Source organism: Neomonachus schauinslandi, chromosome 2 (assembly GCF_002201575.2).
Source record: "Neomonachus schauinslandi chromosome 2, ASM220157v2, whole genome shotgun sequence".
Classification (NCBI taxonomy): Eukaryota; Metazoa; Chordata; class Mammalia; order Carnivora; family Phocidae; genus Neomonachus; species Neomonachus schauinslandi.
In genome coordinates, this window is record NC_058404.1 from 163,461,251 (window position 1) to 163,486,224 (window position 24,974).

The 24,974-nt window shown below is 38.4% G+C and overlaps 1 protein-coding gene across 1 annotated transcript in view; it reads left to right on the plus strand.

The window, feature by feature from the left end:
• The window catches only part of FRYL (FRY like transcription coactivator), a 144,645-nt gene that overhangs the window by 102,469 nt on the left and 17,202 nt on the right, over positions 1 to 24,974 (plus strand). The window contains exons 46-54 of the mRNA XM_044912992.1: positions 1,734 to 1,874; positions 5,086 to 5,283; positions 8,155 to 8,316; positions 8,441 to 8,515; positions 8,851 to 9,027; positions 13,693 to 13,896; positions 14,497 to 14,664; positions 21,092 to 21,345; positions 23,749 to 23,956. Of these exons, the coding sequence (XP_044768927.1) occupies positions 1,734 to 1,874; positions 5,086 to 5,283; positions 8,155 to 8,316; positions 8,441 to 8,515; positions 8,851 to 9,027; positions 13,693 to 13,896; positions 14,497 to 14,664; positions 21,092 to 21,345; positions 23,749 to 23,956 (1,587 nt within the window). The remainder of the gene's footprint in view (positions 1 to 1,733; positions 1,875 to 5,085; positions 5,284 to 8,154; positions 8,317 to 8,440; positions 8,516 to 8,850; positions 9,028 to 13,692; positions 13,897 to 14,496; positions 14,665 to 21,091; positions 21,346 to 23,748; positions 23,957 to 24,974) is intronic.

Genomic DNA, 24,974 nt, shown 5'->3' on the forward strand with positions numbered 1-24,974 from the left:
GCTTCTAAAAAAATTAGTTCCTGACTTTGAAATCCATTCTAGAATAATACAGCATACAAAGGCATTTCTGCTGGGTAGGTTCTTATTTTGATGATATATTTGCTTCCTGATCTAAAACATGATTTGGGCGGCTAAAGATGGAATTATAAAAACACTAGCCCTACAACAACATAGAAAGTTAGTATTTGTTGAGGAATTAACTTCATGCCTAAAAAAGTAAATTATTGAGTGATATCCACAAAGAATCTCAAAAAGTCCTAGTCACTAAAAATGTTTGTCAGCTTATTATAAAGTGATACCTTCCTTTTTAAAACTTGACCTCTAAAAGTTAAACCTAAAACACTGAATAAGCTTAAAAGAAATTATTCATAACTCAATAAACATTTTAAATATTGCCCATAACACTGTTTAACCTAGCTATGTCACAGATGTTGACTTTCATAAAATGCTTTAGGACTGGTGTGCATTTTTAAGGTGTTGCCTTGATAGGTTTGCTCCCATCAACCTTAGATTTAGGAGAGACGATGATGGGGGGGGGCGCCTGGCCGGTTCAGTCAGTGGAGCATGAGACTCCTGATCTCAGGGTTGTGAGTTCGAGCCCCACGTTGGGTGTAGAGAGTACTTTAAAAAAAAAAAAAAAGTTAAAAAACAAAACAAAACAGAGCTGACAGTGGGAATGATCTGTGTAGCAGCTTCTTAACCTGAATAAATGCAAGTCTCTAGGTTTATCTTATACCTAAACCTTTAGGACAAGAGCCAATATAAAACCAAGGCTAACTTCTTAAGCCTGTCCCTTAATTGGCTTTGAAGCCAAGCTCCTTAGACCAGCTTCACATTGGTGCTGCCATCAAGCTCACCACTAAAGTAGCACTGGTTCTCCCATCCTGGGGTCATGGGGTCTGTACCACATATGGTGACTGTTTTTCAGTCTGTGGAGAAAGTGCTTTGCCCGAATGTTACCCTCAGTGTAAGTTATCCTTGTTTTATTATTATTATTAATTCTGAAATTATTGCTAACAACAGTACTGAGACTAGTTACATATATTTAGAGCTACATATATTTAACTTCAGTTGCCCTGCAAAAAATATGAAGTTTAGATAGTATGATTACTTTTTTTTTTTTTAAGATTTTATTTATTTGACAGAGAGAGACACAGCAAGAGAGGGAACACAAGCGGGGAGTGGGAGAGGGAGAAGCAGGCTTCCCGCGGAGCAGGGAGCCCAACGTGGGGCTCGATCCCAGGACCCTGGGACCATGACCTGAGCCGAAGGCAGACGCTTAACTAGCTGAGCTACCCAGGTGCCACATGATTGCTTTATTATTTTTTAAAAAATCATGGCTCAGAGGTTAAGAAGCTTGTCCAAGATGATGTAGCTAATAGGTGTGCCTGGTATGAATGATTTGGGGATAGTTATTCTTTGGTGATGATGGTTTTTTTCTTAACTGATGGTAAATGATGGTCAAATTAGTTAAGGAAATGAAAGAAAAAACTAAGATTAAAATGAGAAGTTATAAAAAATAAATAAATAAATGAGAAGTTATTACTGATCTTTTCTGAACCAAAGACAAGTAACAGTAATAGACATTATCTTTTATCTTTATTATTTATTAGTCTCTGGATTTCTAATCATCTAACCATAAAATCGTGGATTAAATCTATTATGTTTTTCAACATCATAAATACTGAATTTTCCTCAACCTAATAAAAGTATACTTTTTAATATTATTTTAGCTGTTAGAGAAAGGATTGTCCAGCATGCAGCAATCATTACTACAGATCATCTATAGTCTTTTGAGTCACATTGACCTTTCTGCTGCCCCAGTCAAGCAGTTTAATCTGGAGATCATAAAGATTCTTGGCAAATATGTACAGGTGAGTGACCACAAAATTTATGTATAGAATTTATTCGTTGCAGAACCATTTTTAATCATAAAAAAACACTCTGAAGTTCCTAGAGTAGAAAGTAGTTAGTCCATAAGTCATGTTTCCAGGAATATTTACAACATGGAAAAAATGTTCATAATGTAAGTGACAAAAAAGCAAAATCTGAATGGTACGATTGGCATGATTCCTAATTTTGATTAATCATTACATCTGTGAATATACATTTCAGTAATGACTAGAAAGAATGTACACAGAGAGCAGCTCTCCTCCCCTCTGGACAGTACACTTGGGACTTTTCTGTGCCTTCCTGCCACTACCCAGATTCTACATAATGAACAAATAGTACTTTTAGAAACAGAAGAGCTCTTTGTAGAGTCTGTATTTTAGACTTGCTTTCTGTGTCTGATACAAGGAGCCCAGGTATTTAGAAAGAAAATCAAACTTGATTTAATGTAAATGATGACAAGTCAGTCTGGTCTATACTGAATTTCACCTTTGAATTATCTGTTAAGAAAGGCCTTGCTGAGCAGATCAGTATTGTGGATACAACTTATGAAAGAGAACAAACTGTTTAAGAGCCTTAACAGATTAGTATTTTGTTTCTACTGCAGTTATAATTGCATTCACTAAAGCAAAACTTACAAATGGAAATAACTTGGCTAGTAATGAGTTTTTGTCTTAGCTCATATTGAAAGTAATAAAACTGTGTTGGTTTCCATTATTCTGTTAGGTAATCAAATTCTTTTTAAAATTCCCTTGACGGACACCTGGGTGGCTCAGTCGGTTAAACGACTGCCTTCGGCTCAGGTCATGATCCTGGAGTCCCGGGATCGAGTCCCGCATCAGGCTCCCTGCTCTGCAGGGAGTCTGCTTCTCCCTCTGACCCTCCCCCCTCTCATGCTCTCTCTCTCTCTCTCTCTCTCAAATAGATAAAATCTTTAAAAATAAATATAAAATTCCCTTGGCAGTCGGTGAATGCAAATAATCAAAAAATGTAAGATTCTTTCGTTTATCCTATCTTCTCTCTCAATGAGTAATACTTCACCAAACAATTATATTTTTTTTTCTAAAGCACATTTCTCTTTTCTTCTTAAGGCGTAAAGAAGTTAACTCATCAAATATTTGCTGCATCTCCCACAGAGACACATACCACATTGAACTACTAATTTATAAAATGCAGATGCATTTCTTTATGTTCAGAACCACAAGCTCACATATCCACTGGGCAAGCAGGTGGTCATAAGAGGGCATAGATTTCTAAGTGAATGGCACATTCCCCGTCTAAAAGGAACAGCACAACTTAGCTTCCCCTAATGGCTGCCATGTTGGAGGACAGATCCAGTGTGGCGAGAACTTGTAATTTTTGAAGAGAAGCTGGAAATGTGGGTTTTTCTTTAAAATCTCCTAATTTCAAAATGACCCAAATTTCTTAAATTTTGTATGGACCGAAGTCATATTTAGCTGATGGGTCTTTCACAGTTAGTGACTTCTGCTTTATTCAAACATTAAACATTTCACAGAATTGAACTCCTCCTGATAATCTTTTATATTTCAAGCACAACTACCAATATAATTTATAGAAACATCCCTGAAGTTTTAACTTTTTGCAATGTTCAGAGCTTCTAATTATTTCTGTCAAAAAAAATGTCATAACTTTGTTAAATATAAACTACTTTTTTAATTTTTTTTTTTACAATGAAGTATGTGCTTAAAATGTCATAATATCTATGTGGACATTTTTATAATTATTGAATATTTTGTGCTTTAGGTGTCCTCATATCAAGATGTTATTAAATAAATTGGATAACTCAGTTCTGCCAAAGATTTTTCACTTGCTGTTTGTTATTATCGTTTTAGTGGCATTTTCCCCCTCAGAATGGTCACCTGTGACACAGTATGTAGGACACAAGACTGAGGTGTGATTTTGTTACCATAAGTCAGGGGGAAAAAAAAACAGTTTTTTAATGTATGCTTTTCAATAGATGGGAAAAAAAATACTGTAAATTCTTCATTAGAAAATGATTCTTTTTTTTTTTTTTAAAGATTTTATTTATTTATTTGACAGAGAGAGACACAGCGAGAGAGGGAACACAAGCAGGGGGAGTGGGAGAGGGAGAAGCAGGCTCCCCGCAGAGCAGGGAGCCCGATGCGGGACTCGATCCCAGGACCCTGGGATCATGACCTGAGCTGAAGGCAGTCGCTTAACCAACTGAGCCACCCAGGCGCCCGAAAATGATTCTTCTTTGGGCAACTGGGTGGCTAAGTTGGTTAAGCATCTGACTCTGAGAGCAAACCCTGTGTGGGGCTACATGCTGGGTGTGGAGCCTGCTTGAGACTCTCTCTCTCTCTCTCTCTTCCTCTGCCTGCCCACCCCCCCCCCCCGACCCCTTGCACATACACACTCTCTGGAAAAAAAAAAAAGAAAAGAAAAAAATTGATTCTTCTTCTTCTCTACAAATATCTGTCATGGTCATGTAAGTCATTTTTAAATTATGTTGGTAAAAATACACAAAACTAAAAGCAGAAAAATAAAGACCTCAATAACTCAACCTGGCCTCTTTGTAGTCCCGAGGGCCAATCAGATGGCAATGTAGCCACATATGTAGGGGAAAAAAACTCACCCTATACAACTCAGTAACGCCTGAGAATATCAGTTTAGTTGTAACGATTAATCAAAATTAGGAATCATACCAATCCTACCATTCAGATTTGGGCTTGGGTCATCAAGAAAAATCTAAATTTTTTTTAGTTTTTTAAAATATTTTTACGTCTGAAAAAAATATGTATTAACAATTGTCTCCAAGATTTAAAATATTTGAAGTTTGGAGTCTTAAAGCCATAACTTCATTCATGTAGAAAGTTCACATATATACAACCCTTTTGTTTACCACTACTGTGAGATTACTATTTAGACTTTCTAAATTAATATTTACAAAGCACTTATTAAGAGAAATGCAAGGTATTCTGAGTTGGTAGCATTATTATGTATATGATGTCTCATAAATCTGACAGTAGAAAAATAATTTTCTTACCTGTTGTAACTCAGACCCTCTGTTAAGGGCCTTAAAGTAAAAATGAATGTTTTACAAAAGTTTTTATAGAAACAATATTTTCATTGTTTACAGTGTACACTACATTTTTGTTCTTAGTTAAATATATATTTGTAACTTTTATATGTCTATTATTTTTTTTAAACCAGAGTCCTTATTGGAAGGAAGCCCTTAACATATTAAAACTGGTGGTGTCTCGCTCTGCAAGTCTTGTTGTACCCAATGATATACCCAAGACCTATGGAGGAGATATAGGTTCTTCTGAAATATCCTTCACCAAGATTTTTAATAATGTCTCTAAGGAGTTGCCTGGGAAGACCTTAGATTTTCATTTTGATATATCTGAGGTAAGGTGCTCTCTTAGAAATTTTCATTTGTTCATTTATTCATTCTCTCATTCAACAAGTGTTGATTAAGCTCATACTCAGTAGGAAATGTGATAGGTGCTGTGAAAATGGGGGGGGGGGGGGGAAAGGCCCTGTACTTAGGGAAGGCCTACAGACTCTTGGGGAAATGGGTAAATAAACATTGTGATAAGTGCTTTGGTTGGAAGTCATTAGAAGTACTTTAGGAAAATACAGCATGTATATCTAACCTGATCTAAGTGTTGAAAGATAAAGTAACCCTGGACGGGCATATATGGGAGTTTGGGGAGAGAAGGTTAATGCAAGAAAGAGCAGCATGTATGAATGAAGCCTTGTAAGTGTAAGAAAGCATGGTGTTCTGGAAATTTCCAATTTGAAATTCCAAATTCCAATCTGAAAACCAGATTGAAGGCACAGGAAGAGGCAAGATCGTAAGGATCTTGCATGCATCATAACAAGATGGTTTTGTCTTGAAGCAGTAGAAGCTCTTAAAGAATTTTTAACTGGAGTGGAAATAGTAGGATTTGCATTTTGGGAAGTTTCCTCTGGCAACAGGATGGAAAAATAGACCAGGGTGGAAGAGAGGGAAGTCAATAAGGAATCTACTAAAATAATTAAAAGACAATGTTGGAATGTCTCTAGGCATTTGTGGATGAAATGAAGAGGGTCGGGATGGTTTTCAAAAAGACTAAGGAAGTCCTAAACAGGATTTCATGGGAAGGAGAGGAGGTACTAAGTGAGGAAGAGGCATCAAGGACAGTTACTTTGCCAACTAGATGACTGTTGATGCCTTTCAGAGAGAATGAAAAGGCAAGGAGAACAGATCTTAGCTGGAAGGGGAGGGTGCTGAGGTCAGTCTTGGCTATGCCAACTCTGACGCTAAGATTCATACCAGTGGAGCTGCCTAGTAGGCAGTTCGATTTTAAGATCTGAAGTTTTAGAGGAAAACTTGGGTGGAAGTAACACTGTAAGGTCTTCAGTGTTTTAGAAATGGACAGTTAAAATCGTGAAAGGAAAAGTAAAACTAAAACTAAGACCTGAGAAGCCTGATACTTTAGAGATGCAGGGCCCCAGTGCAGAAGGAAACTGGGCCCTTTATTATGTCACATATTTAACACAAATCTCACATAAAAATTTTTGACCCTTGTTGGGAACCCCCAATTTTTTTTCCAGCACCTGAACCCATTCTTATTGGCCGTGGAGCCATTAAAATCATCTTTTAGAAGCCAAAGAAGGAATTTCTCAAGAATGAAGTTACTGAACAAGTATTGTAAGGAAGTTGAGAACAATGAAAATGGAAGATCTGATCACTTTTGTATTGATCAGGATCACATAGATTAAAAAAATTTTTTTTTGCTGTTTAGCCCTGGTATTAGAATTTGTCCCAAGCTTTATGGGTTACGTTTTTTAGATAGAAAGGAACTATGTTTATTGCTAATTTTTTAGTTAATATCAAAATTCTGTCACGGAATACGTAGCATAGGATATGATGGGGAAACTGGGCTTTCCTGTTCCTAAGTATCTTGTCTAAAGCAGTGGTAAGAATTCTCAAAACACTTGATATGCTTAATTTCAATTTGTTTCATCAAAATTCCTAAGTACCCGCTGTGTGTAGGCAGTGGAGAGATAGTGGAGGAGCTCACGTGTAGGGAAGACAGCCACATAAACAAGTCACCAACACCTGGCAAATGTCCACATATAATTACCCAGATATGTGGTATCAGGGAAGGCCTCCTTGGAAGTCTGGAGTCCCCATTAAAAGATGATCACAGGTTTGGTTGGTTGGTGAATATTCCATGCAAAGGGGGCAGCATGTGTGAAAACATAAATCCATAAGAACATGGTTTGTTTGGAAGACAGTAGCAAGTTCAGTTTTGCTCGAGTGTCAAGTTCAGGTGGGTGTGGTAAAAGGTGATGTTGGGGAGATAAGCAGGAACCACGTCATAAAGGGACTTGTATGACATGCAGATAAACTTGACTGTTATTTTCAAATGCAAATGCAAGACAGTTCACAAAGCCAGAATAAATATAAATGAGTTTTGGATAATCATAGAATTTTTACTGATAAAAATTTGGGAACGTGTTATACATCAGATTGTGGTAAGAAGCTACATAGATACCTTCCTCTTTGGAGTTGTTACTTAGCTTGAATATTTGCAAAAGCACCTTATTGAAGCACATACAGCAATACGCATGGAAAGAACACCAAAATGTTAATAGATGTTAAATCTGAGTGATAAGATTACAGGTAGTTTTTTAAAGATCATAATATTTTCTGAGCTTTCAAAGAGGATATATTTTATAATCATCGGCGGGGGAAGATGAGGAGGTGGTGGTTCTTAAAGCAGATCTCTGTTTAAAATAGGAATAAGCTGAGCAACCCTCTTGGGTCCCCTTCCTCTTGGGGAGCTTTATACTGTTGCTCAATAAACTTTGCTGCCCACCAAAATAAATAAATAGATAGATAGGAATAAGCTCTCTGATAGGGTTCTCAGAGAGTCATTTTCAATAAAGTGAAGTCTTCTGATTAAAAAAGAAAAAAAGAAGACATCATGGGCGGCATCTGGCTGGCTTAGTTGGAGAAGCATGCAACTCTTGATCTCAGAGCTGTGATTTTGAGCCCCACGTTGGGTGTAGAGATGACTTAAATAAATAAATAAACTTTAAAAAATAAATTTAAAAAAGACATCATTACCTTTGATTTTTGTAACATCTACTTCATGCTAAGTAATCTTTCACCTTTTGTTGTTTCTGTTTGTAAGAAAAAAAAAAAAAAAGTCCTCGTAGATACACTCCCAGTCCTTTAATGCTGAAATATCTGAGTCAGACACTGTCATTTTTGTTTCTATGCAGACACCAATTATTGGAAATAAATACGGCGACCAGCCTAGCGCAGCCGGGAGGAATGGGAAACCGAAAGTTATTGCCGTTACTAGGAGTACTTCCTCCACTTCTTCTGGTTCTAATTCTAACGCCTTGGTTCCCGTTAGTTGGAAAAGGCCACAGTTATCACAGGTACATAAAAAAATATCAAAAGTGAACATTTATAGAAGAATCAATTTTGTTGTATGTATGACAGCTTGAGAATTTGCCTTACTTATCGGTGATCCTAACCTTTGAATTTTTTTTTTTTTCTTAGAGAAGAACAAGAGAAAAGCTAATGAATGTGCTTTCTCTCTGTGGTCCAGAATCTGGCCTTCCAAAGAATCCATCAGTGAGTAATCACAACGGCATGTGTAAAGGTTTTAAAAATCCTCTTGTTCCATGAAGAAATGCAAATTACTCCAGCTTCTTGCTTGCCTTTTCTAACTTCCCTTATTTTATGGCATTAATTAAGAGTGAAAAAGATATTACTTGTCTCTGTGGTGCTTGGCAGTTATGGTAATGAAGTATTCAGCTGGTTAGATGGTAGCATGAAAACCAGATTAAAGCTCTGAGTTCATCGACCAAGGAGGCCTGTGGGGGCTTCTCTCGGGCACCAGTGCCTCAGACACAGAGTGACGAAGCTGACGGGTGGCTTTGCTTTCTTTCTCTTTGGCCGGGGGTCAGGTTGTATTTTCTTCTAATGAGGATTTGGAAGTCGGGGACCAACAGACCAGCCTGATTTCTACAACAGAAGACATGATCCAGGAGGAAGAAGTCGTCGTGGAGGATAACAGCAGTGAACAACAGTTTGGCGTTTTTAAGGATTTTGACTTTTTAGATGTTGAATTGGAAGATGCAGAGGTAAGGATGTGGGCTCTCCGTTATCATATTTATAGTTTGCAGTTGCAAGTGTATAAGAATTAAGGATTTGACCGTAGGACCATTACTTGTTAAGGTCAGTGTAAGGTGAAGAAGGTAAAAGTTTGGTTAACTGGGTGATGGGGATTAAGAAGGGCACTTCTGATGAGCACTGGGTGTTGTATGGAAGTGATGAACCACTAAGTTCTATCCCTGAAACTAATATTACACTATATGTTAACTAATTGGAATTTAAATAAAAACTTGAAACTGTATACACATATACAGACATACATAAAATTTTTTTTTAAAAAGAAGGAGGTAAAAATCTAAATTGGGAACAAACGTGACTAGTACGATTAGTCAGTAGCAGAAGTAGTCTGAAACAAAAGAGGAAAGAGGAAATCTAATTTTAAATTTTTTCCCCAGAAAATAAAAAGTGAAAAATGGGTTTCGTCCAAAGTAGGTCTTTAATTTAGGGTGTGCTTAGACTTAAATGTTTTGCATGAGCTAAACAATTTAATACGCAGCAAAATGGTAAAAAAAAATATATTAAGATTTATTAAACACCATTTTAAAGTATAAGTACAAACGCTTACACTAAATTAAGTTAAATGAACTTACATGATTACGAAGGCTTCGGCTCTCTAGAACTCTCTCCTGTGGCAAGCGACCGATATTCTACCTGTGATGTCCTCACCATTTTCTTCTTCATGACATAGCCAACTCCCTCAAATGACTCATCTCATTTAGCACCAGAGGGCTTTCTCCTCTAAATTGATTCAGTCTAGATTAAGTTGATAGTTGTGTGTCAGTTCAGATGATTTCGAGATGGAAAATATAACTCAAAAGGTGGACTTATTAGCTTACAGAACTGAGATAGGCCAGAGGTAGAGCTTACTTAGATATGGCTCAGTGAGGTCTCTGATTATTTCTCTGCAAGTCTCTGCCAGATGGTTATGTCCACATGCAGCAGTGTTCAAAGCAAGTGAGGGTCACTTCAGAGATGCTCTTGTGCTGAAGAAGTGAAGAAGTTGCTCTCCTAAATGTTTTTAGCACACTTCCCATCATATTATTGGGCCAAACAGGGACATTTGCCAATTTCTGAAACAATCATTGTGGCAAAGAGAACAGGATCGTCCCGATTGTGTTAGGCTATTTAGGGACCTATTCCTGTAGCTCAGTCCCCTAAACTTGCAACTCCTAAACCTGAAACGTTTATGTCACATGGGTTTAAAAAATGTGCATTCTAAAATTTTTATAAATATCTATATTTGAGAAGCCCAAAATGCCTTGTCATCTAGTACCCATACCATGTCAGTTGAGATACCTTTCTCCAAAGAATTTAAAGTCACTCGGGGCGCCTGGGTGGCTCAGTCGTTAAGCGTCTGCCTTCGGCTCAGGCCATGATCCCAGGGTCCTGGGATCGAGCCCCGTATCGGGCTTCCTGCTCAGCGGGAAGCCTGCTTCTCCCTCTCCTACTCCCCCTGCTTGTGTTCCCTCTCTCGCTATCTCTCTCTCTCTCTCTGTCAAATAAATAAATAAAATCTAAAAAAAAAAAAAAAAAAGTTCTTTAAAAAAAAAAGAATTTAAAGTCACTCATATATAATTGTATGCCTTCATTAACCCTCATGAAGGGATGTTTCCTTTGGCTCTAATAGGTGAGGGGGAATGAAACGTAATGGCCTGAGCCATGTCACAGTGGTAGCTGCTGAGAGACCAGTTTAGGGAGGTCCTCCTCTGTGCTTCAGCCTCCCCTGCCCATGGGAGGATATGCACATGGTGGCTTAGGGTCGAACCAAATGCCTTTGCACTAGCTTGGGAGCTATACCGGCTTCTGTTGAATGGCTCACCGTTGACATGTTCCCAATGAACACGGGAGCCCCAAAACAAGTATTATTCAGCACCTCGTAGGGCAGTGGCTTTTAAAGTGTTTTTTTTTTTTTTAACCATAATGCATAGTTAATACATTTTATATCATGTCCAAGAATCTAAATACACATACATTTAAAATTAAAGTTTCAGGTGACTGGGTGGCTCAGTCGGTGAAGCCTCCAACTCTTGGTTTTAGCACAGGTCATGATCTCATGGAGCCCACGTGGGTCTCCATGTTCAGCAGGGAGTCTGCTTGCAGATTATCTTCCTCTGCCCTTCCTCCTACTCAAGCATTCTCTCTCTCTCTCTCTCTCTCTCTAAAATAAATAAATCTTTAAAAAATTTGGGCACCTGACTGGCTCAGTCAGTGGAGTATGTGACTCTTGACCTTGGGGACATGAGTTTGGGCCCCACATTGGGCATAGAGATTTCTTAAAAAAAAAAAAAAAAATGCAGCCTTACTCTATCTATTATGCATACTGATATTTCCTATTCTCTTTCATTTTTTTTTCCAAAATGGCAGGTCATCACCCTCTAAAATTGATTTCACATCCCCAATTTGAAAAACATGTTGTAGGAAATAGGACTGGCTTGAATAATCAGGCAAGAAAGTGATGGATTCAAGAGGCCTGCTGCCCTACCTCAAGGGCATGAGCAGCTTCTAAATTCTTTTGTAGTTACTGACTTTTTTTCATTTGAGTTTAAAATTTCTAAGGGCAGACAGGCTCTTGACATGTTTGTAATGGTAAGGTTATTTATTTTGTTTGTTTGTTTTAAGAACTCTATAAATGCTTCCAAGTTCATCCCATACCCTAAAACGTCAATAGTAATAAATATGGCTTTTTTTTTTTTTTGAGAGGGAGAGTGGTGGGAAAAGGAGAGAGAGAGAATCCCAAGCAGGCTCCATGCCCAGCACGGAGCCCAGTGCAGGACTTGATCTTATGATCCTGAGTCCATGGCCTGAGCCGAAATCAAGAGTCTGGTCCTTAACCAACAGAGTCACCCAGGCGCCCCAGTAAATATGGCTTTTGAATAGAACCTTAGTCAAATTAAAGATGTTTAATGTAGTTTTTTCTTTAATTCAAGTCAGTGATTTGGGGAAAGTGGTGTTAATTTATGCCTCATAATTAGGCAAATCTTTAAAACCTAAATATAGTCTTGCTTAAAACATGGTAATAGGAAACACTTTGCTACAAAACAAATGGAACTCTTAATTAAACTTCTAAAATACCCCCAACCTTGAAAGCTCCCCGTGTATATTCATTCATTCACCAAATAAAGACTGAGGGCTGTTGTCGTGTGTTGCCCTTACTCTGTGCTATGCTACATAACAATATTTGAAATACCTTGTAGGAAGATAGCTTTTCAAACTTTGACCTGCAGGGCCTCTAACAGCCTGAGAAACGGGGAGAAATCCAAGGGCCAAGTGGGCAGAGCTCCTGGCTACCTTTTTTCAATCAGAGCAGCCTGGATTTTGTTCATCAGTTTTGCACAGTTGACTTCCGTTTTGAATCTCATTTGAAATAAGTATTCCTGGGGTGCCTGGGGGGCTCAGTCGTGAAGCATCTGCCTTCAGCTCAGGTCATGATCGCGGGGTTCTGGGATCGAGCCCCGCATCGGGCTCCCTGCTCAGCGGGAAGCCTGCTTCTCCCTCTCCCTCTGCCACTCCCCCTGCTTGTGCTCTCTCTCTCAAATAAATAAAATCTTTAAAAAAAAAAAAGGAAAGAAAGAAGTATTCCTTTGCTTTATTAAACAAAAGGATTTGAAAACCTCTATTTTGGACAGTCCCTCTTGAGTAAAAAGGAACACAAATAAATCCTGTTTTGCTGGCCAACTCATTGTAATTTGTCATATCAGGGCTTAAGAGAGAATATAAGAATTACATCCTTGCAAAAGGAGGATCAGTTTAGAGTAACAGAAACATAACTTATATAAATCCATAAAAGGCATGAAATTGAAATCTGTCCTATTTCCTCTTGACCTTTATGTTTTGATCTTGATTTTAAACTATTTTATAGCAAGAAATGGGTTTAGCCAGAACCATCCTGCAGACTAAAATAATTGTGACCCTGTATGTTGTCAACTGAATGTGGGTATTTTAAGTCAGTTTTGCATTGTATCAAGTATTAAATCCATGTAAATTTTGAAGATTTTCTTAAAGTTTGTGTCGCCAAAGTGTATCATAGAAATGTTGTTTTAAGTGTCTGTCTCTGACTTCTTCATAATATATCTTGCATAAAAAAGTAATTTGAATCACATGTTGGCTTCCTACTCCGAGCTTAATCCAGAGCTTGAATCAGTCTTTGGGTTTGAGAAATCACAAAGAGTTTTCCCCCCAAGGTGTAGTGTATATTTAAATGTTTGTCTTCGTTCTTTCTAATTCTGTGTGTTTTCCTTTTTGCTAACCAGGAACTGCAGGTAAGTTGCAGCCTGGTGTTGTGGACTGTTTATGTGTTGTCATTTGTGATGTATTTGTCTTCTTCGTGGTCTCCTTTGTGTTTGTGTGTTAGAATAGAAATGGCCTAGCCTGTAGGTTTAGTTGGTCCCCAGTCATGCAAGATAGAAAGTCAAGAAAATTATTTAGTTAAAACAGGCTCAACCAAATCTTTGACCTCTTTAAGTATAAATATTTAATGATGTTTTAAAAGTTTTGAGAAATTGAAGGGCTGATTGAAACTCTGCTTATGAGGATGCATTAAGCATTTCTCATCTTGGTTCATGTTTTCCTGGCGTATTATGTTGACCATATTCACACGTGTCTGGGGTCTTAGAAATCACGTCTGACTTTTCCAGGGTGAAAGTATGGACAACTTCAACTGGGGAGTCCGCAGGCGCTCACTGGATAGCATCGACAAGGGGGACACTCCGTCCCTCCAGGAGTACCCGTGCTCCAGCAGCACGCCCAGCCTGAACCTGACCAACCAGGAGGATACAGATGAGTCGTCAGAAGAGGAGGCAGCGCTCACAGCAAGCCAGATACTCTCACGCACGCAGATGGTAAACAGTCACCTTACAGAGCGGAGTTGGTCTTGCCTTCCTCTTAACTTCCGATTTAGTGACTACTCTTGCTTGGTTTTCCTGATTTTCATTTCACTTTGGGTAAAATGCACATGCTGAAATGAAAATACCAAATTGCCTTGCTAGTGGAGTGTTCTGTTCATGACAGAACTAAGCATCTACGTTGATGCTGCACACCCCTTAGCAGCTGAGGCCGTTCCCTCCTCTCCTAGCGATGGCGAGTCTGCCTCTAAAACTAATAGTACACTGTATGTTAATTAAAAACATAAATTAAAAAAATAAGATCTAGGACAAAAAATACGAATTTCGGTTCAAGATGAACATGGTCACATGGAGCTCCTCCGCGTTGGTAGTTTTTGTTTGGTGACATTTACCCTACATGAACGGGTAGCTGCTCGTATCAACGGCACCGATTCCGTCGTAGACAGAAGGGAGGGCAGAGGTCATTTTACGAAGTCAAAGAAGCTCTTTCTAACGAAGCTCCCAAAATATCTGATGATCTAGAATCTGTTCCTTGTGGCCTTTGTGACCATCACTGATTTGTGAATGAATTCCTTACTTTACTGTTTCTCCTTTTAGTTGAACAGTGATGGTGCTGCAGATGAAACGATACCAGATCATCCCGATTTACTTCTTCAGTCACAAGATTCCACGGGCAGCGTCTCAACAGAAGAAGTGCTTCAAATCAGAGATGAGACCCCAAGTTTGGAGGCTTCTCTAGATAATGCTAACAGCCAGCTGCCTGAGGTGGGGAGAAAGGCGGGCTGGTGCATGGCCAATCTGGGCTCTTTTTAGCACTCTGTTACATCCCCTGCTTTTCTTTCAAAAGAGTTTTCACCTGATACACTAATTATTTGATTTGTTGACAGTATTTCTAACCTGTCAGGTTGCTTTAAATGAAATAGTCAAATCTGATAATTAAAAAAAAGTTGCTGGATTAAGGAAATGACCTACAGGTTAAAAATAATCGTGAGTGTTTTGAATGAGCATTTTGTGTTGCAGAGTGTGATTTAGGTCAATGTACAGACGCTTCTCTGGGGATGGTGAGCATCTTCTTTGGCGCTGTATCTTCTTTGAAGGACCGCTTTTGTTTTTTCTTCTCTTTTTGCTTTGTGTTTGGGTTTATGTGATTGGTGCTATGATTGGGATTAAAACCTCAGGCCAGCTGTGTTAGTGGTTGGTTAAATGAAACCTTTTAAAAAGACTTTGGAACTACTAGTATTATGACTTTTGGAAAGGCCTGTGAGAAGTAAGCCAGATTCCAAGCTAATGACTGACCCCAAAAATAAGTAAGTATTAGTTTTCTTAGTGTTTTTTTTCCTTAAGATTATTATAGATACTCTTTTTTTCTTTTTTTTTTTTAAACTACAATTGCTATAGTTCTGTCATATGTGCTTTAATGCTTTGGTAAGTATTAGGAAAATACTGTATTTTTTTCACAGTTAACCAACTTAATGTTGCTAGATCTCATTATTTTAGTTAGTTGAATTCTCTTAACAGTAACCACAGTTTGAGATGAAGGCATTTTGGCATTTTTTTAAAATATATGGCTAGTATGGCTTAAGTTTAGATAATTCAACAAATATTGAGATTTTCCTATATGCCAGGCACTGAGTTAGGTGCTTGAAAGATGAATTAAGGTATGGTGACCCCTACTCTCAGGGAGTGCATTGTCTATTAAGGAAGACAGAGAAGGTTGGGGGGGAAAAAAAAAGCATTACATTTCCATGTAAGAAACTTAACAGCCATGTCTGGGCTTTTGTGAAACCTCAGGAGAGACTGATGAGCTGTACATTGGGGTGATGGTGGTAAAGGACAGGCCTCATGGCAACTGGGACATTGCAGGCAGAGGGACAGCATGTGGAAAGACATGGCAGCATGATATAACATGGCTATTCAGGTAACAGCAGGAAATTGAGTATTTCTAGAGAATGAAATAGGAGGAGAAAAAGGAGAGATGGTTAGGGCCTAAGATGAGACGGGTCCTCCATGCCATACTGAAGACTTAGACTGACCTCAGGATGATCAAAAGCCATGAATTTTCATTGTTTCAAGAGATACCTGTTGTGTGACAAGCACCGTGCCAGATACCTAGATGAGAACACAGGGCATGCAAGTATTCAGTGATTTAACCCATATTTACGGAGCCCCTACTGCTTGCTGGTCGCTATTCTGGGCACTGGGCATATGGCGCCATGTGGAACAAAGGCTCCTGGTTTTATGGAGCTTAATTGTAGTAAAAGGAATGATAAACAGGTAAGACAAAGAAAGTAGAAATAACATATCAGAAGGTGATCATCCTCATAGTCATACTAAGAAAAACTAACAGTAATGTGGAATTGTGAGAAAGAAAGGGTGGCATTTGAGGTGAAACCTAAGTGACAAAGAGATGTGGAGGGAGGGTGTCCCAGGCTGGGGGGGCAGCAGCTACAAAGGCCCTGGGGTAGCCGAAGAGCAGGCCACCAATGAGGCTGAAGCACGGTGAGCAGGAGGGGCTGCGTAGAGGAGTTGGTGGGGGGGACCTAGAGCCACATAGCAGGTAAGCATTGGAGGATTTTAGGCAGAAGAGGAATACGATCTGATTTTGTTTTTTAAAATCTCTCTTTTTGTGTGTGGAAAAAGGAAAGGAAGTTCTAGTACCCGTCATGTGGAGCTTGCGGTCTAGGTGCCTGTCATCAGGGGAAGGCACAGTCTGGTTTGTGTTTTAGTGAAGTCTCTCTGTCGGAGGTGTGGAGGGTGGGCAGGAGGAGGCTGAGATGGGGAGATAAACCAGAAGAAAATTAGCAAGAGATAATGGGGCCTGAAGGAAGAGTGCACGAAATGAGAAATGTTTCCAGGAGAGAACTGACCAATTTAGAGATGTACTGTAAGTAGACTATTCCTTTCAGTTGTGGGGAGGCTTTTTATGTGAGTGTTAATTCCTAGTTAATAATCTATCAACTGTGTCTGGTTTGGATCATAGCATGTAAAAAGGTCTTACTAGAAACAGTGGAAAACAGACCGATACTAGAAATACCTTCTTAACAAAAGCAGTAAGGTTAGTGGTTGTGTGTTGTCATTTTGTTTACTTGACAAATGGGAAGTCTTTTATTTTGGGTTGTTAAAATAGCTATAATCACAGTAAACTTCTGATAGAAATCACTCATTTATTGGAAATAAATTGGAAATTCACATATATTTCCATATATATTGGGAACTGTGTTATTTCAGATGGGACAGCCATTCATCCAACAGGACTGTATTTGATGGCTTGTTTCCAAGGCACTATAAAGTTCTGATGATCTATTTCTTTTCCTAAAGGAAAAACACTTCACTTTACTGGGTTTATTTCCTTTTCCAGTCGTGGGTTTCATTTTCGCTATAAGCTTTGTGACACAGGTGAATGAGGATGAAGGAGATATTCGTAAACCATAGTATTTCATTTAGAAACAGTTCTGTTGACTTTAAAATTATCACCAAAAGAATGGCTGTCCTCAGGAGAATATTAGGTATTTTAGCCTAACTTGTTTTTCCCTAGTATGCCAGATGGGACAAATGACCTCAAATTGTCCTTTTTTAAAAAGCATGAAAACACCAAGATAATGAAATAAAACCATAATTCTGTTTTTTAAAGCAACTTCTTAAGAAGAGGAATTAATTTTAATGGGTGAAATACTTTGAATTAAAGGGAGAATCCATTCCTGGAATTGTCTGAGAGTTTTTTTCCCCTTAAATTATGTTAATATCAGGAAGATAAAACAGAAGAGGCCAACGCATTTCATGTCATGACAGAAACTTCAGAGCCATTTGCTCCTTTCTTCTCTGTAATATATATAAATTACACTCTGAGCTGTTAAGGGATTAAGTTCTTCACTTGCTTTTATTAGAGAAAACTTCACAGAGGAATTTCTTCTAGTATTTAGAATAGTTTAGATACCAATTCATGGATGGCAGAAATTATTTCTTATAGGACATGAATCTTTGAATGTAATGGGGGGACGGGCTATGTGTACATACAGGCATCATAAGATAAAGTTCAAGAAAATTTGATTCTCATAATGTGCACATAACAGTGGAATCCATTCCATTAGCCCAAAAGCACTCTCTTCATGAAATCTAGGTGTTCCTAGAAAATTTCGGCAATTAGTATATGTTAATAACTACAGATAAAACATCTATTTTCTAATTATTATTCAGTAAGAAATGTCAACCAAATACAAGTATAAACTAATGAAAAGTGAGGACATTAAGAAGTTTGGTGGGTTATTTCAACATGGTATATTCAAATCGATGTAGAGGGAAAGATTAATGCTAATAAAATCTCTAGGTGTAGAAATACCTCTAGCACTATCACATAAACTATCTCTCCAAATAACTAATGCTTACCGCTTTAAATGGCCAAATCTCTTTTTAAAAAGTTTCCGATGTGGGCGCCTGGGTGGCTCAGATGGTTAAGTGTCTGCCTTCGGCTCAGGTCATGATCCCAGGGTCCTGGGATCGAGTCCCACATCGGGCTCCTGGCTCAGCGGGGAGCCTGCTTCTCCCTCTGACCCTCTCCCCTCTCATGCTGTTTCTCTCTCGCTCGCTCTCTAAAAAATAAATAAAAATCTTTAAAATAAAAGAAAAAAGTTTCCAATGCAAACAGATTGTATTGAATATAAGTTTTTGGAATTATTAAGGAATGATTGTCCTATAGTATTTAAAAAGTACTGTTCCGTGCAGAGTCAGAATTTGCTCCCTTCCCTGCTTCACTAACTCCAGGCCAGTGTTCCCGTAATAGCCTTCATGTTCTCCTGCCACGTTTCTGTGCCATTCCTGTCTTCTAAGTTCTCTTCCCTGATAATGCTGTCTTGGTCCGCTTGGGCTGCTAGTACAAAACACCAGAAACCGGGTAGCTTATCAACAATAGAGATTTACTTCTCACAGTTCTAGAGGCCAAGGAGTCCAGGATCAAGTTGCCAGCTGATTTCATTGTGTGGGGAAGGCCTCTTCCTGGTAGCCCTTCTTGCTGTGTCCTCGCATGGGAGAAAAAAGAACTAGCTGGCTCTCTGGCCTCTTCTTGTAAGGGCACTCATCCCATTCCTGAGAACCTAATCACCGTCCAAAGGCCCTATATTCTGGTATACCACATTGGGGGTTAGGGTTTCAACATAGGCATTTTGAGGGGGATAAAAGCATTCAGTCCATGACACCATCACTAACCCATCTTTGTCAAAACTCATCATATGTTGTTTCCTCCAAAGAGACTAGTCTCCATGCTTCAACTAGCTGTGACCTTTCCCTTTTTTGAGTACCAGTAGTCCTTTGTATATTACTCATAATATTTACCTTACACTTAATGTACTCTAGATGATTATTATTTGCATATTAGACTAACCCCATTATTAGGTTGTAAACTAATTGTAGATAGTTACTGATTTATCCCAGAGCACCCAGCCCAGAATCTGGTCAAAATCCTTCACTCATTTTATGTTATAGATGAATTTTACAAATGTATAAACTGAGGCCCAGACTGGTCTAAGGTCAAGGGCTGTTTCACTTACTTTTCATGTTTTGGAAGAAAAATCCTACTTTGACCCAAGAAGAAAAGAAGCTACCGGGCGCCTGGGTGGCTCAGATGGTTAAGCGTCTGCCTTCGGCTTAGGTCATGATCTCAGGTCCTGGGATCGAGTCCCGCATCAGGTTCCCTGCTCAGTGCAGAGCCTGCTTCTCCCTCTCCCTCTGCCACTCCCTCTGCTTGTGCTCTTCTGTCTCTCTCTCTGTCAAATAAATAAATAAAATAAGGGCGCCTGGGTGGCTCAGATGGTTAAGCGTCTGCCTTCGGCTCAGGTCATGATCCCAGGGTCCTGGGATCGAGTCCCACATCGGGCTCCCTGCTTGGCAGGAAGCCTGCTTCTCGCTCTCCCACTCCCCCTGCTTGTGTTCCTGCTCTCGCTATCTCTCTCTCTGTCAAATAAATAAATAAATAAAATCTTAAAAAATAAATAAATAAATAAATAAAATAAAATCTTTTAAAAAGAAAAGAAACTACCACACAACTAAGTAGTAACTTAGGACTAAGCACCTTTGAAAAGAGCTGATCTTTACTCCTCTAAAACTGAGCCATTAGTGCTTATTTTCAAACCAATTAAATATACATGTCCATTAAAATTAGTGTTGACGACGGAATAGAAGACATTTGCAAATGACAAATCTGATAAAGGGTTAATATCCAAAATCTATAAAGAACTTACCAAACTTAACACCCAAAAAATAAATAATCCAGTTAAGAAATGGGCAGAAGACACGAACAGGTATTTTTCCTAAAAAGATACAAAGATGGCCAACAGACCCATGAAAAAGATGCTCAACATCATTCATTATCAGGGAAATACAAATCAAAACCACAATGAGATACCACCTCACCTGTCAGAATGGCTAAAATTAACTCCGTAAACAACAGATGTTGGTGAGGCTGCAGAGAAAGGGGAACCCTCTTACACTGTTGGTGGGAATGCAAGCTGGTGCAGCCACTCTGGAAAACAGTATGAGGGTTCCTCAAAGAGTTAAAAATAGAACTACCCCATGACCCAGCAATTAATTACACTACTAGGTATTTACCCAAAGGACACAAAAATACAGATTCATAGGGGTACCTGCACCCCGATGTCTATAGCAGCATTATCAACAATAGCCAAACTATGGAGAGAGCCAAAATACCCATTGAGTGATGAATGGATAAAGAAGATGTGGTATATATACAATGGAATATTAATCAGCCATCTAAAAGAATGAAATCTTGCCATTTGCAATGATGTGGATGGAGCTAGAATGTGTAATGCTAAGCAAAATTAAGTCAGAGAAAGACAAATACCATGTTTCACTCATATGTGGAATTTAAGAAACAAAACAGAGGAACATAGGGGAAGGGGGGAAAGAAGGAAGCAAACCATAAGAGACTCGGCTACAGAGAACAAACTGAGGGTTGATGGAGGGAGGTGGGGGGGGGGATGAGCTAAATGGGTGCTGGGCATTAAGGAGGGCACTTGTTATGATGAGCACTGGGTGTTGTATGTAAGTGATGAGATCACTAAATTCTCTGAAGCCAATTTTACTATATATGTTAACTAACTAGAATTTAAACAAAAACTTGAAATAAAATTTTTTTTAATTTCTAATATTTTTAAACTTGATAAAAAATGTGATTGATTTACAGGATACAAGTTCAGTATTAAAGGAGGAACAGGCTATTACAAACTTTGTTGAAGATGAAGGTTCATACATAATTCAAGAACAGCAGGATTCTCTTGTGTGTCGGGGGATTCTGGACTTAGAAGACACTGACATGCCAGAGCCCTTAGCTCCCGAAAGCTACCCTGAGTCAATCTGTGAAGAAGATGTTACCTTAGCTTTGAAAGAACTAGATGAACGATGTGAAGAAGAAGAAGCTGATTTCTCTGGACTGTCTAGGTGAGAATATGGTATCACAAACACTAGAATGAGGTGATATTTTCTATCTGAGCCCCTCCCAAATATGACGCTCTATTCCAGTTTACTTACTTTTGTTTCTGTGTTTTAGCCTATAATCATACCGCCTTCATTTAAAAAAAAATGACTGTGATGGGTTTATTTTCTATTATTGACCTTCAGTTTGTTTAAAGAAAAAACAAAGCATAGTGAGCAACATTCTACACCAAATACCTATTTTGGTGAAATACCAAATGGCCAGTTGTTAAAATCAATATTAGGCCATGGCCAGAGCCAAGTATTAAAATCATTGGATGAACTTATGTGATACTAAAATAAATCTGAAATCTATCCAAAAAATTATTTTATAGTTTCCTCATCAGTGGTCAGAATTGTAAAGTTTGACTTACAAAATGGGCAGAAGTGATCATTTCTTGGTACTGTCAGATGTTAGATTACTCCTTTTAAAATGTTTATGTTCCACACATTCAAAATATATTATTATCGCAAAGTATCAAGAATTCCCAAAGAGGGCATTTTATTCACTCATGGGTTAACAAAATTGAGTAATCAATTATTGCATATAGTTCTTAGAAGAAATCTTGGTGGCTGTTATGAAATGTGTAAACCAAACAGTTCTATAATGATTAGAATTATATAATCTAATATCTACTATTTTTCTTTTATTTAAGTTTTATAAATACTGCTCAAAATAATGTTCTTTATAAAGCTATCTAGCTTGACGCACTATCCGTGTATCTATTTCCCCATTCAATAATTTCAAGCTCCTTGATAATTATTTTTAATGATCAAATATTTCAGAGTTTCACTCTTACAATAAAAACCATTCATTTGTATTTCAAGTGCTAAGAGAGGTGTGTGGGTGTGAGGGGGTGTGTGTGTGTTTAAGTAAGCTCTACACCCAATATGGGGCTTGAACTCACGCCCTGAGATCAAGAGTTGCATTCTCCTCCAACTGAGCCGGCCAGGCGCCCCATCAAGTGATAATAGAGTTTTAACATATACAACACAGAAGGAGATTTTCACTCTTCAGTATACCTAGAATATTTTCCTGTATTTGAAAGTGTACATTCAGACATTAACCATCTTGGTGACACACCTTGTTCATATTACCGATTTGGACGGCAGTAACCTCTGCAATCACTCATTCATTCATCATACACAAAGTCAGGGATGCCAGAAATGATGTGGAGGTAGATCTTCAACTATTGGGCTTTCTAAAAGGCTGAAGCCAAATTAGGGACTTTGGCCAAGTACTGAAGATTGAGATAGAGTAGTGCATCCCTACTAAATACGGAGGGATAGCCACCCAAGCTTAAAAGAAACACATTTTGTTAAAATCAGTCACCACAGTGACATTGTAAAAATATACTTTTTTGAGGTATAGCTTAGTTTTCACTTCAGATGTCCGTTTTATTTTGATCTTTCCCCCATCTTTACTCAGATCCCTCCCTTCCATATGAATTGCTCCATAATTTCTGTAAAGCCATATAGAGCTACTTTGTCATGTGAAACATGCAAATTTAAGACCTTGAGTAACACATTGTTTTATGGAGTGTCTGACTCAAACCCCTCTTCAGCTTTAAGACCCAGAGTTACACATTTCTATATAGATTGGCCAACCCAAACGTATCTTCATCTCTCTCCATTGTTCCATTTTTGTTTGTATTATCTGACTTTGTTGGGATTATAAATTCCTCAAAAGAGATGGCCAGGTCTTATTTTTCTTTGAGTCCACAGTCTATTACTGACACACCTCGAGGCACATGGTATATACTCATGAAATAGCTGAGCTCCCAGTATGTGTCAAGGCTGATAACCTTGGGTTTGGACCCATAGTCCTGGGTTCAAATTCTGATTGTCATTTCCTACCCAATAACCTAGGCACAGTATTTTTCACTGAACTTTTTGTTTCCTCGTGGTAAAACTGAGGTAATATGAGCCTAACCTTCAGAGTTGCTGTGAAGATGGACTGAAACAGTCCATATAAAGCAGCTAAGCTAGTCCCTGACCCGAAAGCCAGAACGCTTTACGTGTTATCATCATCAATTTGGACCTGTTCAATGAAAAAGCCTCCAAAATTGATCATTAAAAATGAAAGCATTCTAATCTGAGTTATTCACAGAAGTTGCTGAAATTATTGCACAGCATGGCATATTATGGGACTTGGCTTGTTTTAAGGTGGTTGCTTGAAAGTTAATTTCTAATTCCAAAGATGCTCAGTAGAAAGAACACAGAAATCTGCTTATTTGTACTTTCTTACAAAGTTTAGGTTGTTGTACATTTTCTAAATCAATGCATAAATTTGAATAAAAATAATCTATGTTGGATGACTTTGACTATTTTAAGATAGTATTATGATTACTGTGATGTTTGTATTAACAGTCAAGATGAAGAAGAGCAAGATGGCTTCCCAGAAGTCCAGACATCACCTCCTCCATCACCGTTTCTTTCTGCCATAATAGCTGCGTTTCAGCCGGTAGCGTGTGATGACGAGGAAGAAGCCTGGCGCTGCCATGTCAACCAGATGCTGTCTGACACCGATGGGTCCTGCGCAGTGTTCACTTTTCATGTGTTTTCCAGGCTGTTTCAGGTCTGGGAGGTTTAAAGTTTTCTGATTTTATATTAACAGTTACCTGATAAAGTTACAGTTTTGGTTTTTTTTTAATCTAAAAATCAGTATCTCAAATTCTATTTTCTTTCCCTTTTTTTTCAAATTCTATTTTCTATTTTTATTTTTCTTAGTGTCTCAGATTTTCATCTTCCCACTGATGTTCTTTAAAAAAATGTTTTCCCGGGGGCTCCTGGGTGGCATAGTCCATTAAGCGTCCCACTCTTGGTTTTGGCTCAGGTTGTGATCTCAGGGTTGTGAGATCGAGCCCCACGGACTCCACGCTCAGAGCTGAGTCTGCTTGGATTTCTCACTCCCTCTACCCCTCCTCTCCCCCATCTCTAAAATAAATAAATCTTTAAAAAAATTTTTTTTCCCGAAATAGTGATATTATTTAAATTTATATTGTGACACCATTGTACTGCTGATAATTTATAAACGACTAATACAGATATCTCCCTTCAGGCAACTAAAATAAAACTTGAAAGCAATATCTGATAAATTTTCTGCAGTAGGGTGGGCACCATCCGGGATGCCAAAAAAACATAGAAAGCATGGTCCCTGCCTTCAAAGGGTTTACAGTCACTATCCTAAAACAATTTATAATTAAGTACTAAATTAATTGGCTGTGTTTCCACACATCTCAAAAATTTTAGCTAAGATTGCTTCCAACCGTAGAAATAGTAATATGAGCTAGGCATTGTGCTTAAATGCTTTACATTATTTAATTCCTAGAACAGACCTATGAAATGTAGATGTATTTCTGGCGTTCTGTAGCCAGGGAAACTAAAGCACAGAGAAACACCAGGTCAGTCATTATGCTCTGAACTACCTACCACTTTTCCTGTCAACCCAAGCAAATGCTGCCCATCTTGGAAGACCCAGCTAAGTACATATTCTCAGTGGGGCTTTTCCAGCCACTCCAACCTCCAGTCTCTCCCTCCGGGAAGTTGTTTAGCGCTCCTGAAGCAGAGCATTTATTTATTTTATTCTGTACTTT